This window comes from Neovison vison, chromosome 3 (assembly GCF_020171115.1).
Source record: "Neovison vison isolate M4711 chromosome 3, ASM_NN_V1, whole genome shotgun sequence".
In the NCBI taxonomy this organism is placed as follows: Eukaryota; Metazoa; Chordata; class Mammalia; order Carnivora; family Mustelidae; genus Neogale; species Neogale vison.
Genome location: NC_058093.1, coordinates 105,802,336 through 105,820,927, shown reverse-complemented (window position 1 = coordinate 105,820,927; position 18,592 = coordinate 105,802,336). Strand labels below are relative to the sequence as shown.

At 43.4% G+C, this 18,592-nt stretch overlaps 1 protein-coding gene and 1 non-coding gene across 26 annotated transcripts in view; one reads left to right on the top strand and one right to left on the bottom strand.

Annotated features, from left to right (window-relative positions):
• CLASP1 (cytoplasmic linker associated protein 1) overlaps window positions 1-18,592 on the top strand; it is a 269,463-nt gene that overhangs the window by 86,084 nt on the left and 164,787 nt on the right. For all 25 annotated transcript variants that reach the window (XM_044242650.1, XM_044242649.1, XM_044242648.1 and 22 more), the window contains exons 3-7: window positions 7,430-7,508; window positions 9,461-9,564; window positions 10,743-10,834; window positions 12,936-13,011; window positions 17,776-17,873. In XM_044242650.1, coding sequence (XP_044098585.1) covers window positions 7,430-7,508; window positions 9,461-9,564; window positions 10,743-10,834; window positions 12,936-13,011; window positions 17,776-17,873 — 449 coding nt within the window. The remainder of the gene's footprint in view (window positions 1-7,429; window positions 7,509-9,460; window positions 9,565-10,742; window positions 10,835-12,935; window positions 13,012-17,775; window positions 17,874-18,592) is intronic.
• Window positions 6,754-6,879, bottom strand: LOC122903901. Its single transcript, XR_006384103.1, has one exon. It is a non-coding gene; the product is annotated as a U4atac minor spliceosomal RNA (small nuclear RNA).

Below are 18,592 nucleotides of genomic sequence, written 5' to 3'. Positions count from 1 at the left end.
TGGATTCCTTTCTCACATTGAGGTCCTTCATCCATTTTGAGTCTGTTTTCCTGTGTGGTGTAAGGAAATGGTCCAATTTCATTTTTCTGAATGTGACTGTCCAATTTTCCCAACACCATTTATTGAAGAGGCTGTCTTCTTTCCATTGGACATTCTTTCTTGCTTTGTCAAAGATTAGTTGATCATAGTGTTGAGGGTCTATTTCTGGGCTCTTTATTCTGTTCCATTGATCTATGTGTCTGTTTTTGTGCCAGTACCATGCTGTCTTTATGATGACAGCTTTGTAATAGAGCTTGAAGTCTGGAATTGTGATGCCACCAACTTTGGCTTTCTTTTTCAATATTCCTTTGGCTATTCGAGGTCTTTTCTGGTTCCATATAAATTTGAGGAAGACACAAAGAAATGGAAAAATGTTCCATGCTCCTGGATTGGAAGAATAAATATTGTGAAAATGTCTATGCTACCTAAAGCAATCTACACATTTAATGTAATTCCTATCAAAATACCATCCATTTTTTTTTCAAAGAAATGGAGCAAATAAACCAACATGTTTTCTAAAGTGTTGGTTTACATTTACATTTCTACCAGCATGTATGAGAGTTTCCATGTCCTCGTCAACACTTGGTCTTCTCAGTCTTTAATTTTAGCCATTCTGAGGAGTATGTTATAGTGTCTCTTTGTATTCTTAATTTGCATTTCTCTGTTGACTAATGGAGGCTGATCCACTTTTTGTATAATTCTGCTGTCTTTTATGAAGTGTCTATTCAAATATTTTGTCCATTTTTGTTTTGGGTTGCCTATTGATTGGTGTGTAGACAATCTACATATGTATATATTCTAGAATCAGGCCTGTTGTTGCTTGTTTCATAAATATCTTCTTTCTATATAACTTGCCTCTCACTTTTTTACAGTGTTTGTTATGCTAAGGTTCTTAATTTCAGTTTTATCTATTTCATCAGTCTTTTCCTTTAGCGTTTGTATTTATTATGCCTTATTTTCTTAGGTAATTTTCTAAAAGCTTTTTTGTTTTACTTTCCTACACTTATCTCTATTACCAGGAATTCATTTATATATGGTGTAAGATAGGAGTCAAGTTTTTTTTAAGCTTTTTTTATTCCATATATTCAGTTGCCCAGGGACATTTATTTAAAAGAGCTGCTCTGTTCTTTCTGCTCTGTAGTGCGCACTTTGTCATAAATTAGGTGCCCATATATGCCAGAGTCTCTTTTCTTCATTCTGTTCTGTTGATATACCTGTCTTTCCTTGACCGGATAGCACATTGCCTGAATTACTGCCATTTTATAATCTTGAAATCCAGTGGGAGCAAGTTTTATCACCTCATCTTGCCATTGCCATTTCCACATAGATTTTCGAATCAACTTGTGAAGTTCTTTTTTTTTTTTTTTAAATATTTTATTTATTTATTTATTTATTTAAGAGAGGGAGAGAGACAGACAGAGTATAAGCAGGTGGAGGGGTACAGGGAGAAGGAGAAGCAGACTCCCTGCTGAGCAGGGAGCTCAACGTGGGGCTCCATCCCGGGATAATGAGATCATGACCTGAGCTGAAAGCAGATGCTTAAGCGATTGAGCCATGCAGGCGCCCAACTTGTGTTCTTAAAAAAAAAAAAATACATAGTTGGGATTTTGAGTGAAATTTTACTGTAGATCAGTTAGGGAGAAATGAAAATTTCACAGTACTGAGTATTCCAACCTGTAGTGTTTATCTTTCCATTTATTTTAGTCCTCTTTATTTCTATTGTTACATTGGCTTTTTGAGTAGATACTTACTTGCTTAGATTTTTTTCTAGGTGTTTATTTTTATTGAATTAAATATGGAAACAAAAAAAACTTCCCTTTTGGCTTGTTGGTACAGATATGTAATTGATTCTCTTGTGTATTGACTTTGGGTTATTTGGTCTTGCTTAATTAGCTCAGTTTTAAATTTTAAATACACCTGTAGATCTTCTAGATTTTCTACTTATATTTTCCATTAATAATAGCAGTTTGCTTCTTTTTGAGTTTTATACTTCTAATTCCCCCCCCCCCCCAGTATTTCATCATTAAGTATGATGCTTGATTTGACACTTGGTTCAAAATTTGGCTCTTTCCACTGGCTATTTTGAATTATGTTGCTAGGAACATAGGTATATAAATATCTGTTGGAATCCTGCTTTCACTCCTTTTGGGTATGTACCCAGAAACGTAATTGCTGGATCATATGGTAATTTTGTGTTTCATTCTTGGAGGATGCACCATATTATTTTCCATTTATATTTCCATTTTATATTCCTACCAGTGGTATACCAAGAATTCGAATTCCCCATGTCCTCCCCAACAGTTGTTATTTTTTTCTTCCCTCCCTCCCTTCTTTCTTTTTTTGTTAAAATAGTGATCCAAATTTGTGTCAGTTATTGCTTTTTACCTGATGTTGCTTACTCTCCTTTTTGAATTCCATTTAAACTTGTTAGTTCTTTTCTGTCTGTCCTTTGTCTCTTACCTGCTCTTTTTAATTTTTCATCTTTTTGCGTCTTTTATTTCATTTTGGTTTTGTTTTTGTTTTTGTTTCTCCTGCAGACTTAGTGTCCAGTGTGTTTTTAGGCCCATCCATTGAGTACTGATTTTTGGTATTGTATTGTATTATTTGGTGCTTTTAAAAAAATCGATGTCACTTTTTTTTTTTTTTTAAGATTTCATTTATTTATTTAACAGACACAGATCACAGGTAGGCAGAAAGGCAGGCAGAGAGAGAGCAGGGGAAGCAGGCTCCCCGTGGAGCAGAGAGCCCGATATCGATACCAGACTTGATCCCAGAACCTGGGGATCATGACTTGAGCCAAAGGCAGAGACTTTAACCCACTGAGCCACCCAGGCACCCCTTTTCTTAAAAGTTGTAATTTCTCTCTCCCAATTTTAATCACATATTTTATGTTCTTACACATTGTAAGAATTATTATTATTAAGTAAGCTCTGTGTCCAAAGTAGGGCTTGAACTCAAGAGACATGCTCTACTGACTAAAGCAGCCAGGAATCCCAGAATTACCATTTTCGTATCCACTTCTAATTATTTTCATGTACTTAATTCATGTGTGTCTGTGTTTCTCCTACTTTTAGCTATAGTTGTTTGGTGTGCCTGGTTATCTTTGGTTGTGTTTTGGACATTGCATTTGAAAAGTGTTCAGAGAGGTAAATTGAGGGCCAGAGAGCATGATATTCTCTCTATCTGGAAGTGATGCAGGTTTCCATCTGCCCAGATTTTTAGGGCACCACCTAAGCTAAGATCATTTCCATCTGATGTTAGGGATTGATATTTATTTGGCCATCAGGATTCTTGGAAGCTGGTCTGTGGTCCATCTGAAGACTATTTTACTTTAAATTCACTCTCCTAAGGTTTAGCCATTTGGATTTCTAACCGAGGTTGTAGGAGTCTATCCAGGCTACCAGCCTTTGAGGGCTTTGAAATCCAACCTCTGTTCTCCTAGACCCATGTGATCACTGAAAGCAATTCTCACTGGCTTGGTTGTCCCTTCCCAGTGTTTAAATGGCCCGAGGGCAAAAGTGAACTATTTGCTGCATGCTTATCCCTCTGGATTTTAGTTTACTTGTGTTTCAGGACCTGGTAACTTTCCTTCGCCTTTCTTGTTCTCTGATGTTTCCAAGCAGATGTTTTTTTATAATTTAGCATTTTTAGTTGTTTTCAGCATGAGGGTTAGTTTGAGGTACTTAGTGATTACTCACTTATTTTGAAAGCATGTTTTTAAAATTGTAGGATAAAGGCATTGTGTTGTACCTTGAGAACTCATCCGTTTCAAATGAATTCATTACTAATCAGTAAACTAGCTTGTTTTTGTTTTGTGTACAAGGGGTTTATTGACTGTTTACTATGAATCCACTGTTGTGCTATATTTATTAGGGGAACAGTATTATTAGCACAGTATTCCTACGTTCAAGGAGTTTTGCTGTGGAATCAAGCATAAACTCAGAAAATGAAATGGAATATTGAAGGAGGTGCTTGAAGGTAATGCAGAGTTAATGGCTTGGTGGAAACTAAAGGCAGTAACTGTTGGGTGTGAGCCCCACTTGCCCAGTGCCTCTGCCCTCTCTCCCAGGCTGGCTTCCTTATGCTGGTCGCTGTGCCCTGTCGAAATCTCCAGCTCCCTGTCACTCTCTGTTTACCAGTCCAGCCCTTCAATGGCTGCCCTGTCACCCTGCAGACATGTCTGAGGCCCTTCGGCAGCCACGTCCCCTGCGGCTTCCCAGCCTTGCCCTTAGCTCCACCTGTCCCCGCATCGTGGCAGCAGTCTCACACCTTTGCCTGCGCACTTCTCTCTGCCTTGAGGTTGTGTCTTCCTTTGGTGCAAGGCTGGTTTTTCAAAACTTAGCCTCACGTAGTGTGACTCTTTCTGGGAAGCCTTCTATCCCAGCTGAGTCCCTTGTCGAATCGTAGGCCTCATCGGAGCACTGATTGTATCCGTTGTCCATGGTACTGGCAGTGACAGTGAGCTGGTGGTAACAGCCAGCAGGGGTGGAGGCTAGCCCTTACCACGCACCAAGCATTGTATCCTGCACTTCCCATACACACAGCGACCTGTGAGTCTGCTGCTGCTGCCGTCCGTGTTTTATAGGTAGCAAATTGAGGCACACGGAGTCTTCACAGCCAGTAATTGGGGTCTTCTGGGCAATGAGTTATTCATGTAGCCCCGTCTTCAGTAGGGAAATGGAAACATAGGAGCAGGGCCTGAGCTGTGAAGATAAACATTTGTGGGTGATGGTTCCGTTCCTTGCCCACTGGGGCTGTGACTCAGGGTGAACTAGACAACTATAAATGAGCCCCTCTGCTTCCTTCCAGAGTAGTTTATTCTGAGGTGAAGGTGCACGGGGCCATGTTATGTCCTCTCCTGTCCTATTTCACTGGGCTTTGGCAGCATCTGCCATCCTAGGCTTCTTGCGGGGGAGTCTCTGAACTCCCCAGTCTGTCTGGGCAAGACATTTTGGAATTTACTTTTTAGGATTGAGCTAGGCCTGAACTGATCAAAACTACCAAGTAAACTTCCATCCTGGAAAAGATGAAAGACAGTGTTCCCTCAAATTCCCACATATAGCTTCATCAGCAAGGGCTATGATATCTGACAGAATTTTGCATTCATTCAAAATGAATGTGTAATTGCCCTCTTACACCTTAGTCTTGAATGAGTTCTGAAGGGATGTGGTGAGCATTTGAAGGCAGCATTCTCACTATTACTGTAATGAACTCCAACCTCCAACCAGCAATGTAGCCACACTCATGCTTAGGATTTCATCAGGGAAAAGCCAGTTCCAATTAAGTGATGGGCTTCTCTTTTTAAAATACAAGATTTAATGTTTAGGACAGTTTTGGATCTACAGAAAAATGAGGGTGGTGTAGAGTGTCCATGTACACCACACCCAGTCTCTATAGTAACATCTAACATTAGTATGTTATAGTTACAATTATAAACCAATACTGATGCATCATTATTAACTCAAGTCCTAACAAAGTTCATTCAGAGTTCCTCACTTTTTTCCTACTGGCTTTTATCTGTTCCAGGATCCCACCCGGGACACCACATCACATTTAGTCATCATGTGTCTCCAGACACCTCTAAGTTTTGATAGTTTCTTGGACTTCCATGTTTTAGATGACCTTGGCAGTGCTGTCGGGTTATTTTGTAGGATTTCCGTCTATGGGAGTTTGATGTTTTACTCATTATTAAATTGGGCTTAAGGGTTTGGAGGAGGACATCACAGATGTAAAGTGTCATTTTAATCACACAACAGCAAGTGCTGTTCAACATGAATTGCGACTGTTGATATTGACCCCGATTGTCTGGTTGAGGTGGTGTTTTTCAGGTTTCTCCACTGTTAAAATATTCCCCTTTACTTCTGTTCTGTACTCTTTGGAGGAAATCAGTGTATGATACCTAAATCCTCTTTAGTTGATAAGTAAAGCCACTATTTTTAAATGTTTTATACCACTACATATTAAAAAAAAACAAAACTACCAACTAATGTTCTCTTTATAAAGAATTTTAAGAATTACTTCCTTTGATATCTTCAAGGAGCCAGTCCTTGCAAGGACAGTTTAGGTTGTGACCCGGCAGTTTCGAGGTGGTGGATTCCAAGCTGAATAGAAAAAAGCCTGCAGTCTTTGCATTTACAAGCTGCAGTGGCAGACAGATGAAAGGAAACAATGACAGCGCTTGATGTTAGGGTTATCATTGCTTCAGTCTTGTTCATTTATTGGTTCTGTAAGTTACTGGGCTACTTTATTTAGTTTTGAACCATGTTCTAAGGAAAGTTGCACAATGCAAAACTGCTTCCTACTGAGAAAGGGTTTGTAGGGAGGGTTGTCATTTTTAAAGTGGCGTCATACTTTTTTAAACATGTCTCAGTACATCTGCTAATCGCGTAGTGAAGTGCAAAAGCTGTTTTATGAAGCAGGCTTTCTTTTCTCCACTTATTTTTTGGGAGTTCTTAGAATTCGTTAAGTAGATGAGTCAACTTTCCTGGATAAAGAGGTATGAAAGAGAAAGAGAACTGTTGTATTGAAATTAACTCTTAATAGAAATAATTACCGCGTGGAAGTTTTGAGAAGAAATACGAGTGTATGAGTGGATTGGTGATAAGGAGCCCAAAGTGAAGTACAGCACACTCTAGTGTTATGGCGTGGTAATACACTCCTTGTATACAAAACTCTCGTTAGTACTTTAAGATCTGGGGGAAAAAGGTTTTCGTTTTTTCCAAAAATTGCACCAAGATAAAGCAAAGCTCTAGTTGATGCGGGTGTGTTGTTCAGGCGTTAGCAGTACTATCCTCACTAGACGTTCATTGGACAGTAACGCAACCCCAAGAAAAGGATGGTTGGTGGATTTTGGGCGTGCGCTGCAAGCAGGAAGCGCCAATACCGGGTAGGGTTGGGGTGACTAATCCGAAACGCCCGGCCTAGCCGCCTGGTAGCGATTGTACCTGTGTTGAGCACAGCTGCCGAAGCAAATCAGCAGCTTCTTGTTTTCTGAGGCTTCTGAAGGTCGCGAACAGGCTGCTTGGTTTTACCCAGAAGGCTACGCACCAGCTGCGAGTAATTTGCATACGCAGTACTCGCCGGGGCGGGGCCGGTGGGGGGCGGGACCGCGGCTCAGGCTTCCACGCTGGTCCCCTGGCGTCTTGGGAGTACCCCCGCTCTGGCTGTTTTTTATTTCCTTTCATACCACCTTACGTTTTGTGTTCAAGCTGTGAACAGCGCGTTGTGTATCAGAGCGGTCCTCTTGACAACCAGTTTATCCTGCTAGTCGGCATGCGCTCTCCGGGCTATCGGACTGCGCCAAGAATGGGGGAGCGTCCTGGGAGCTGGTGGGCCAGAGCGTGGGCTCCGAGGCCAGCGGCTAATGGGTTCCCGGTGTTTCCCCTTGCAGGTGGTTCTTCTCGGCATGGACATCCTGTCCGCACTGGTCACCCGGCTGCAGGACCGGTTCAAGGCACAGATCGGCACAGGTGAGCTGTGGGTAGGTGTGGAGCGGGGCCCCACATTCTACACCGTCCAGCCCCCAGCCTTCGCTTTGTGTCCCCAGATCCTCCACGTAGCCGTACCCAGCCCTCACCCCCCACCGCACCCACCCTTCCGCTTTAGTCCTCCCATCCTCCCAGCCAGCCCTTGAGGCCTCCCTCAGTCTCCTGCTTGCTGGGGCTGCACCACTGTTCGGAGGACTGACCCTCCTGGGGTCACCCCAGATCCAGCCACCTCACCACATCTGCTGGCATCTTCATGCTTTTTGTTTTTGCCATACCTTTCTGCTGGCTTCTTCCAGCTTTTGTGTTCTAATGCAGGGCATTACTGCTAATTCTTTTATTCTTACACAGATTCTTTATACAGATCAACTATCACATTTTAGTGCGGACAGAATGGTATTTGCCCCGGTTGAGAAGCATTGCTTTCCCATCTTGAGAAGGTCTGCAAATCGGATGTGGCTGTGTTTTTTCCAGATCATATCCTATGTGCTGTTTCCATTTAGATCATAAATGTTGTTACAAGTGCACCTTAAATGATCGCTCTTTATTTTGGAGGGAAAACGATGTCAGCAAAATGAAATAAAAAATAAGCAGGTTTCATCATTTAAGAGATGATTTAGTCATTTCTAAATTCTTGACCTCTGGAATTTCATAATGACAATATAAGCACCAAGCAGCTCAGTTTGTACAAGGATTTCCTTACAGAACTTCTCAGTTTTGGTTGCTATGTGTGTATTTGTTATTATCTGTTAACTTCCTGGTCAATATGCCTTTTCAGATAAGGTTAAGAACTCTTTTCCTATTCTGGCATTAAGTGTCATTAACATTAAATGTCATTAACTGGCATTTAACCTCCCTTACTTTGAGATATTTGATATTTTAATAACATTTCATTTTCCTCATAAGTTAACTGAGTTGTTCAGGGATATCTCTTGTAAAAGAAAGGTTTATAGACTCTTAGAAGCAGCTAAGTAAACTGACTTCTGGTAGGTAAATGCCCTTGGAGCACTAGCTGATAGCCACAGCTGGAGTGTAATATGCATGCGTGTATATATATACTCTGTGAAAGGACAGCGCACAGTGTAGACGAGAGGCTGAGTTGTAAGTGCCTGGTCCTTCTATCCCCAGTGAATGTGCTGGAGCACTCTCTTACCTAAACTTCCTTATGTGTTGACTCCATCCTGCCAGGGTCTTCCACTGACATCCTTTTTAATATTCCACCAGCTTTAAACGTGCGGGGAGCTAGCTGGAGGAAGGTCGGTTAAGGAAGAAGACAAGTGGTGTGTCCATGCAAAGGGTTTTGCACATTCTTCTTCTTCTTTTTTTTTTATTTATCTTTTTTTCTTTTAGAGATTTTATTTATTTATTTGACACACACACACACACACACACACATCACAAGTAGGCAGAGAGGCGGGGGTGGGTAGCAGGCTCCCCATTGAGCAGAGAGCCTGATGCGGGGCTCTATCCCAGGACCCTGAGATCATGACCTGAGCCAAAGGCAGAGGCTTTAACCCACTGAGCCACCCAGGCGCCTGGTTTTGCACGTTCTTTTTTTTTTTTTTTTTAATATTTTATCTATTTATTTGACAGAGAACACAAGTAGGCAGAGAGGCAGGCAGAGAGAGAGAGAGAAGCAGGCTCTGCACTGAGCAAAGAGCCCGATGTGGGGCTCGATCCCAGGACCCTGGGATCATGACCTGGGCCAAAGGCAGAGGCTTTAACCCGCTGAGCCACCCAGGTGCCCCTGCACATTCTTATAGTAGCTTGAAAAGGTTTTAGTGAGAAGAGTAGAATTGTGAGGATTGGTGGTTCTAGGGTGGTGTACCACATTTAGGCCAGCATTTTGTCTTCCCAGTAATTGAAATACCCACTTGGTAACTGCAGACTCTCCAAAATTGGCTTTGGTTTGATCAATTTGCGTTTCGATTTTTCAGTGCTGCCAAGTTTAATAGACAGACTGGGAGACGCTAAAGACTCCGTGCGAGAGCAAGACCAGACTCTGCTGCTGAAGATCATGGATCAAGCTGCTAATCCCCAGGTAGTGGGGGGAGGTGCTCTGCTCCGTGGGGAGTCTGCTTGAGATTCTCTTTCTCCCTCTCTGTTTGCAAACCCCTCTCCTAGCACATGCATGCTCTTTCTCTGGCGGGAAGAGATTAAATTAAATCTTAAAAATAGATTTAATTTCTTTTATTTTTTATTTACTTTTTAAATTTACTTACCTCTTTATTTATATAATTTTTATTTGAGAGAGAGAGAGAATGTGCGCATGGGAGGGGCAGAGGGACAGAGAGAGAATCTTAAGCAGCTCTATGCCCAGCTTGGAGCCCATCTTGGGGCTTGATCTCATGACCTAGATCAAAATCAAGAGTAGGATGCTTTCACTGACTGAGCCACTCAGATGTCCCAAGGTTTAATTTCTTCTAAGCTGATGTGTTTCACATGAAAATTTTCATAACATTTTATCTGCCACTGTCCAACCCCCCCGCCCCCATAGAGGATGTTTTAAAAAGTAATAAATAGCAAAGGATGTACTTTGACTAAAATAGTGGGCTTATCATGGGTATCGAGTGCTTGGTTGAATCCATTAGACTCTTGAGCTCATTTGTGTAACTGTCTCAGTTTCTCTGAGAAGAGGTGCTTGTGGTATCTGGGGAGTCAGGAGGCTGGCTAGAGCCCTCATTCCTGTCTGCTAGTGAGCGGGGGCTGCCGGTGGATAGATGGACAGAGGGACACAGCCCTGCCTTCCAGGCTCTTGCTCTTTAACATATAGGTGGGTAGGATGGCAGAGGGATTAGGAAAAGCCATCCAGGGAAGGTAAAACCCAGAACGTCTTCAAAGATGAGCACATGTGTGACTTGTGGCTAAGGCGGGGACAGCTGTCCAGACCAGAAGAGCAGTAGCAGCACTGTGTGCTCTCTGGCAGATGACCCAAGCCTTGCTTTTTCTTACTTTCCTCACCCATGAAATGGGGATGGTTACACCTTTCTTTTGGAACTGTTGACATTAGTAAATGCAATTATATAAAGGAATGTGTTTGGAAAAACTCTGAGTTGATACAGAAATACAAGTTACCATTTCTCAGTATGCCCTTGAGTGGATGAAATGGATTGGTTGTGGCTGGGGCTGACCTGGCACCTGTTGAGAGGTCCCTCTTCAGTTGTCCCTGTGTTAAGTGAAAGGCTCCTCCTCTTCTCACCCGTCCTTTGTCCCCTACAGTATGTGTGGGACCGAATGCTGGGAGGCTTCAAGCACAAGAATTTCCGGACTCGGGAAGGCACATGCCTCTGCCTTGTTGCCACACTCAATGCGTAAGTCCAGGCGGGGCAGGGGGATTTCCTGCCGAGCGTTTTTATTTGTGACTTCGTGTTTCAAAGTGACGATGGGTTTCTGGAAACTGCAGAGAAATGTCCGGGGAAGTGCCGTGCGCCCTTCCCCCATGGTCCTTTACTCTTTCCATTTTACATGTGTACCATGCACTGATAGCGCCAGGAGAGCAATACTGAGGCAATGCCCATGGCTGACACGGTTTCCTCTGGTGACACACATGCATTGGGTGTGCAGTTCTGTCCTATCCTGTCCTGTGTGTCACTCCAGGGACCCCCCACCAACACACACCGTGAGGTACAGACCTATGCAGCATACCAGCCTCCCTCATGCCACACCCTGCCCCGTGGCCACTGATTGGCTCTGTGGTTTTATTTTAAGAATGTTATATAAATGGAATCAAACAGAATGTGAGCTTCTGAGATTAACTTCTTTCATTCAGCGTAATTTCTTTGGGGTTGTACATGTGGGCATTGCCTGAATGGTATTTGATGTCTTCTTACGGCTGAGGAGAATTCCGTGGTACAAACATCTCTTTGAGTCTCCATTCACCTGTTGCAGGATGTTCACATAGTTTCTGGTTTCTGGCTGCTACAAGCAGAGCTGCTGCGAACGCGTACCTGTGTGTTCCTGCAGCAGCATAAGCTTGCATTTCTCTTGGGTTGGTGCCCAAGAGTGCCGCTGTGGGTCCTCTGGTCGCTTTAATTTTAACGAAACTACCGAACTGTTTTCCAGAGTTGTCTGTACCGTTTTACATTCCCACCAGCAGTATATGAATAATTCCGTTTTTTCAGATTCTTGTTAGCACTGAGTGTTCTTTTCTTTTTTTCCTTTTAGTCATTTTGATGGGTATGTAGTGGTATCTCTTTGTGGTCTACATTTGATCATGACCCGAGCCGAAGGCAGAGGCTTAACCCACCAAGCCACCCAGGCCCCCGAAGAGGAGTTTTTTTCTTTTTTCTTTTTTCTTTTTTAAGATTTTATTTATTTATTTGACAGATAGAGATTACAAGTAGGCAGAGAAGAAGGCAGAGAGAGAGGAAGGGAAGCAGGCCCCCCGCTGAGCAGAGAGCCGGATGTGGGACTCGACCCCAGGACCCTGAGATCATGACCTGAGCTGAAGGCAGAGGCTTAACCCACTGAGCCAACCAGGTGCCGGAGAGAGGAGTTTTTAAAATAGAAAAATTGCAAGTCACTTTTTCTGATTATAAAAGTGATACCGTATATGTCAGAAAATTTACATCAGGAAGAAATAATTATCTGGTATATTTCTACCACCTTCACACAATCATGGTTAACTTGTTGTGTGTTTTTAGTTCAACCTGTAAAGTTAAATTACTTCAAAGACAGAACTAGGATAATAAGATTTATGTCACCTTATAAATTGTTCCGCTCGGTATGTTAGCCTTTTCAGTACCATTAAATTTTCCCAGGTTTGTATCTCTTAAAAATGTTCTAGTTTTGATCACAGTGGTTTCACTTCTGAGAATGTATCCTAAGAAGTCATCAGATTAACAGAGAGAATGGCATTCACAAGGGCTCTTTGTGCTGGCATTTATGATGGTGAAAGGTGGTCGGTGACTTCCTGCTGTCCCACAGGGCAAGGTTTTGCTGGAACCCTCTGTGGCCACTGTCAGGGTCTTCCCACTGAGCCTCATCTATGCTCAGGTGGAGAGTTAAGTGAGGAGGACCCTCGGGGGACTTGCCGTTTAGTTGATAACACTGAGCTGGGCAAAATAGGAACTGCTGCATGACAGAATAATGATGCAGGGGCAGCCGTGTGTGAGGCAGGCAGGGCTGCAGGAAAGGCTGGGCCCTGGCTTGGCATCACAGGTTGGGAGCCAGAATGGAGAGAGCCCCGAGTGCCAGGGAGAAAGCATGGTCAGCGAGCAGCATGAAAGATTTTGAACTCTGTGCCAATGGGTGGGGCCTTTGTGGCATGCTTATTTGGGAACTCGGTGGGCAGAAGATGGGAAGGAAGGGGAGCGGAGGTGTGAGGGGGCGAGAAGGCCCTGGAGGTGTGTGTGTGGGGGCATTTCTTTTCCTTTGTTCTCATCAACAGTAAATCACTCCTTTTGTTTTCAGCTCTGGAGCACATACTTTAACACTAAGCAAGATTGTGCCACATATATGTAATTTACTTGGAGATCCAAACAGCCAGGTGAGTGTATTTTAGTGAGAAAGAAGAATATTGGTTATAGACCCTTAAGATGCATTCTGGTGTTCTGTGTGTATCTGATAGGTGGGTGGGACTCTATTCCTGTTTATAGTGCTCAGATAACTGTTCCAAGTAATGAGCACTAATGCCCTTTAGCACTGGTGAATATGGTGGTCACGCTGCCCTGTTCTCTATATGGCTGAGGCCTTGTTATCCTTTAAAGTGATGTCACCCAGACCAGCCTCTGAGATACCGTCCCTCTAGTCACTCACTCTCCAGCCAAAACGGGGTAGCCTTGGGGAAAAGTAATCAATGCTGATTACAGTCAGTCAGGCTTTTCCTCTTGGGGTCGGGGGATTGATTGGAAGGGGCCTAAGGGACCTGTTCTGAGGGGATGGAGACTTCCCCTATTTTGTTCGGGTGCTGTATAATACGACGGTGTATGAAATTCCTTGAACCCTAATGAGGCACGAATGGTATTTTATGTAGATCTTAGGTAGATCCAGAGACCAAACACCGAAGCACCACTCCCTTAATGTAAGCGTAGAAGAGTCGGTAATCTGTGGGTAGTCACCAGGCAGGTCACAGAACTTTCTAAGCTTGGGCCTTAGAAGTGCCGGTTCTCCCACGGGTTCAGTTCCGTTTATCACTGAGGGCCATTTTTATTATGATAATTAGCTCATATGAACTCATAAGAAAAATACCTCATTAGATAAAGGGGCCGAAAATTGGAACAGTAACTTACCAAAGAAATACACGTGGTATGCAGGCATCTCATTTTAAACCCTGACTGATCATGGCTGACATGTCCCCACAGAGGTTGTGTTAGCTGGCTTCCACCTTCTCCGGCTCCCTGGCTCCCGGGTCCCTGTGGCTCTGGGCCCCTCTGGCTCTTGTTCTTCCTTCTTCCTTGGCTTTGCCCTTTCTTATCCCTGCTGCTGCTTTTCCCGTCCCCAGCCCCTCTGTGCACTGTCTGTGGGTTCTCCGGGTCTCTTTGGATCTCATTTGCTTTCCTCTTGCCATCCACTCCTTTATCTAGCCTTCATTGAAAGTATAGGACACTGGAAGTGGAATTTTGAGATGTTTCAATTTACTGAATCATGCTTTTATGTTTCAATGTTAATTTAAAAAGAAACAATTTTTAAAAAAAATTCTAAGTTACCAAATGGGTTGTTTTGCGTTTTCTCCCTTTTTGGTCTTGTTTCCATTTTTGTTTTCTGTGGAAGAAAAAAAATCCCTTATTGAGGTTACACATTAGGTGATTGCTGCTATCACATGGTATCCTTAAGTCCAGCGGGAAAGCCAGCCTGGCTAGCTGAAGTTCTTGTTCCTAACTCAGGTGCTGTCACGGGCCACTTGGGTGATGTGACTCCATGCCGTGGGCCCCTGGGACCCTGAACATTGGCACACAGTGAGGTGGGTGCTCGGTGTGCACCCTTGGGCAGTCTGTCGCGGACAGAGCCGGAGTACCCCAGACTGCACTCAGATGGTCATCCGTCGAACCCCACCTGCCTTAGGAAGGTTTATTTGCACCCGTATACACGCACAAACGGACACACGCAGTCCACGTCTCCCAGAGCCCTCCAGCCAGGAAAGTACCACCTGCCTCTCTGCTGCTAATGCACGGAATCATTCCTCCTCTTGGGCTGTGTGTATATGTTGCACGTGCCTGTGCTCTTGCCTTTCCTTTAAACTTTTCATCAGTCTTCCTGCTGTGGGCCCCAGCAGGTGGCTAGCCTCCTCTATATCCTAGTCAACAGCTGTCCTGCATGGAGGCCACAGATCTGAAGAGCTCACATTCTGTAGAGCATTCAACTTGGGCCCGCCAGGTAGTGTTTAATGTACTGGGGCTCTTGTGTATTCCCAGTGGCCTGAAATGTTGGGGTTCCTTTTTAATGCTGAGCCTGCACGTGGACGGAAGCAGTGTAGGGCCCGCGTGGCTGTGTTAGTGAGCGCCGTGCTGCCTTCAGCCTGAGTGAGCTGCTTATACAGAACGTCCCTTGGCAGTTGGAGTGTAGTACTTTGTAGACCGAAGAAAATGAAGAAAACGTGTTCTGCCCTATTTCCTGAATCGAGGGTGCTCTAGACCCTCAAATGCTACCTCACCCGATAGCTTTGGAGCCTGAGGAATGATGATTTTGAAGGCTAAGGAGATTGGTTCAGAAGATGTAGATATACTCCTTCCACTAGTCGCATGCGGAGTGTTTTATACATGCAATACATAGGTTCCACACTGCTGGCCTGAAACCTGATCGCAGCCTCATGTGTGGGCGCATGCGTCTGCACAGCGTTTTAGCTTTATGTTTAAGAGTTTTGGTGTTCTTATATTTGAAAGATTTGTATTCCTGATTTCTCTTGAAAGATTACATATGGCCAAACCATACCTACATTGCTCCCAGGCTGGGTGATGGTGGCCTGTTTGCCCGACCCCCTCCATTTTCCCTCTTCTCTCTGCCAGCAGGGTCCCCTGCCAGAGTCATTTGTCACTGTATACCAGTTACCAGGTCCCCGCCTGGGCCATTGAGGCACTTTAGTTTGGCATCTACTAATCGCTTAGATACTTGTGGAATGAATTTGTTGTTTTTTCTAGCCCTCCAAGCAGCCCTCAGCTCACAGAGGAGAAAGTGGAGACTAAAATAGTTTATATATTGGATCTGGGATTACACAGTTTCTAAAGGGCCAAGGAGGTACTCAGCTGTGCTTTGATTCTAAGGCTGGTCATTTTCCCACTAAATCTCTTAAACTGATGATGGTCCAGACTTTCTAAGTAGGACAGGATGTTGCTTGTTCATTCAGGTGATGGGCTCTGAGCAGATAGCATTCATTAGAAAGCAGGCTGAGTCATTTTCAGGAGACAGTGGCATTATAAAAATGGTGCCTAAATTCAGAAGGTCTTTCTTTTCCCAAGTAAACTGATAATCTATTAGTTGGCTTGGGCCACCATTGCAAAATTCTATAGACTGGTGGCTTGAACAGAAATACATTTCTCACAGTTCTGAAGCCTGGTACTTTGGGATCAGGGTGCCAGCATTGTCTGGTTCTGGAAGTGGGGGGGAGGGGTCTCTTCCTGGTCTGCAGACTGCTCCCTCTCTGTGTGCTCACATAACTTCTCTGTGCCCGTGTGGAGAATGGAGCCAGCTTGTGGGTGTCTTTTCTTGAAGGACACCAAACCTGTTGTGTCAGGGCCCATTCTTATGACTTTGTTTAACCTCAGTTATGTGCTTATAGGTCCTATCTCTAAGTACAGTCGTGCTGGGGGATTAGGACTTCAATATATTGGGGGTGGGAATGCAAACAGTCTGTACCATAACATTTGCCCTTTTCCACCATCGGGGAAAAATGGTCTGTGAAGTTACCTGTCGTATAACCTGTAATACTGTTAAATCAGGAGTAGCCGGCGGTATTGAGAATTGTAAATTGTGTCCCTACTTCCTTCCTCTGCCTTTTATTCTCTGTTATTTTGATGTCATTGCTTGAGACCAAACACAAACGCATGTTGCTCCCCTCTCTTTGCCTACTGAAGTAAGTACCCTTCCCCCCTCCTCCCCAACCTTCGCAGGCTGGCCTTGGTTCCAGGGTATACTGGAAAGTTGTCCCCCCCCACCCCACCGTGTGTTTATTGGCAAACTTTTAAACCTATAGAAAAATACTAGGACTAATAGTAATATCTGTATTTACCAGTTAACATTTTTGTCACATTTGTTTTCTTTCTCCCTGTATGTATACACATACCCACACATAGAAATGCACTTTTTTTTTTCCTGAACCATGATATTTTTGCTCTGACCTGATGTTTTTGCTCTGAGATACATCCGTTTATATCTCTCAATAACAAGGATATTTTCTTATAAAATTACATGTTCTTTTCATATCTAAGAAATTCAATATTGCTAAAAATGGTAACATTTGATGTATAATCCGTATTCGGATTTCCCTGTTTTTGTTTGTTTTAAATTTGTTCTGTTTCTTAAGCCTTACTTTTTGCTGCCTTCTTATCTTAGTTTGTATTTGTGTTTTTCCAACTACTTACTCGCTCTTCCGGAAGCACATGCCATGTGTCTCTGCTCTCATGCCTTTGCGCACAGGCTGTACCTTGTTTGGAACCTGTCTCGTTCCATCTTTATCTGGTAAAATGATGTCCCTTAAGCACATTTTAAGTGGTTCCTTCCTCTTTCAGAGAATGTTTCTTGCTACCATCTAGTATATTTGCTCCCTTCTCTAAACTGTGTGAGTTCTTTGCACTTCTGTATGATCTATACTACATTCTGCTCTGTATTAAATGAAGAATTTATGGACTACCACTCCCCTCCACCAAGCCCCTTTTAGGACCATTAGCTTCTTGAATACAGGGCTCTATGTATAATGGCTTTTACTACCTATTTTTTTGCTCACTAAGTATTTTATTGAGTTCAATCTAGAAAGCTTTTTACATGGAGTTTTGTTTTTAGTATATAATTCATTTATTTGTAGTATTTTCTGTTTTGGGAAAGTGATCTGAAAATTCTGGATTCCTGAAATCCTCTGAAAAAATTGAAAGCACTAAGGGATGTGGACTTGAACACATCTACAGGGAGGGGCTTGAATTTCCCCTTTGGAATTGTACCAGCATCATGGCTTTGTCTAGTCAAACATCTATAAGGGATTGTATCACAGTTGCACTGGCAGATTGGTGATAAACTTGGGGTGGCGTTCAGCCTGTTGTGCCCCAGCAGGAAGCGCTGTGGACTGACACAGAGCAGCTGTAAGGATCTCTTCTTTTACATCTAGGTTCGAGACGCAGCAATAAACAGCTTAGTGGAGATTTACAGACACGTGGGAGAACGTGTGAGGGCAGACCTCAGTAAGAAAGGATTGCCGCAGTCCCGGTGAGTTCAGACTGTCTTCCTTCCTTCTGCTCTTCTCATCTTCTTTCTTCCGTTAACCGCCTGGTTTGCATTACTTAATTTACAGTGGTGATTATATTCAAAGAATATGTGGTCTGAGGATTGGTGGTTGGAGGCCTTATTCAGATCGTATGTTGGGGTCCCTCCCATTTCACTTACTCAAAAGGAGGACTGTCACCCAGACATCTAGCCACACCTCATGCCATGTATTGATTCTAGAAGCATGTTTAAAATTGAAAGGTATTGAACAATTTAAGCATTTTTTGGCTTGTGTAGTTATATCTTGTTTGCAGCAAGTACCTAGTGCAGTAGGTGCTTTAAATATATTTGTTTGAATTAATGAAGCCTTTCCAGAATGAGCCTGGATAGAAATAAAGAAGTAATAATTCTGGAAAGCATCTTTGAAAAGGTAATTTTCTGCCTGTCTCAATTCATAGAGGCCAGTGCAAGGGCATCCGCATCTCATCAGATCCAAGACCAAGTGAGTCCACGGATGTCTCTGTTGTAGTCAGCGTTTTAAAAAAATAATGAACAACTGGGTATCTATAATTTTAACTATGGTGGGGGAATCTTAGACCCTTTGTGCTCCGCCCCATTCCTTTAAGGGAGAGAGTAATATGCTAGTCCTGGGGAGCTACACGTGGCCTGGGCTTCTGGAGCAGCTTGTCTGAGCCCGTCACTGTGTCCGGGAGGTAGAAGGA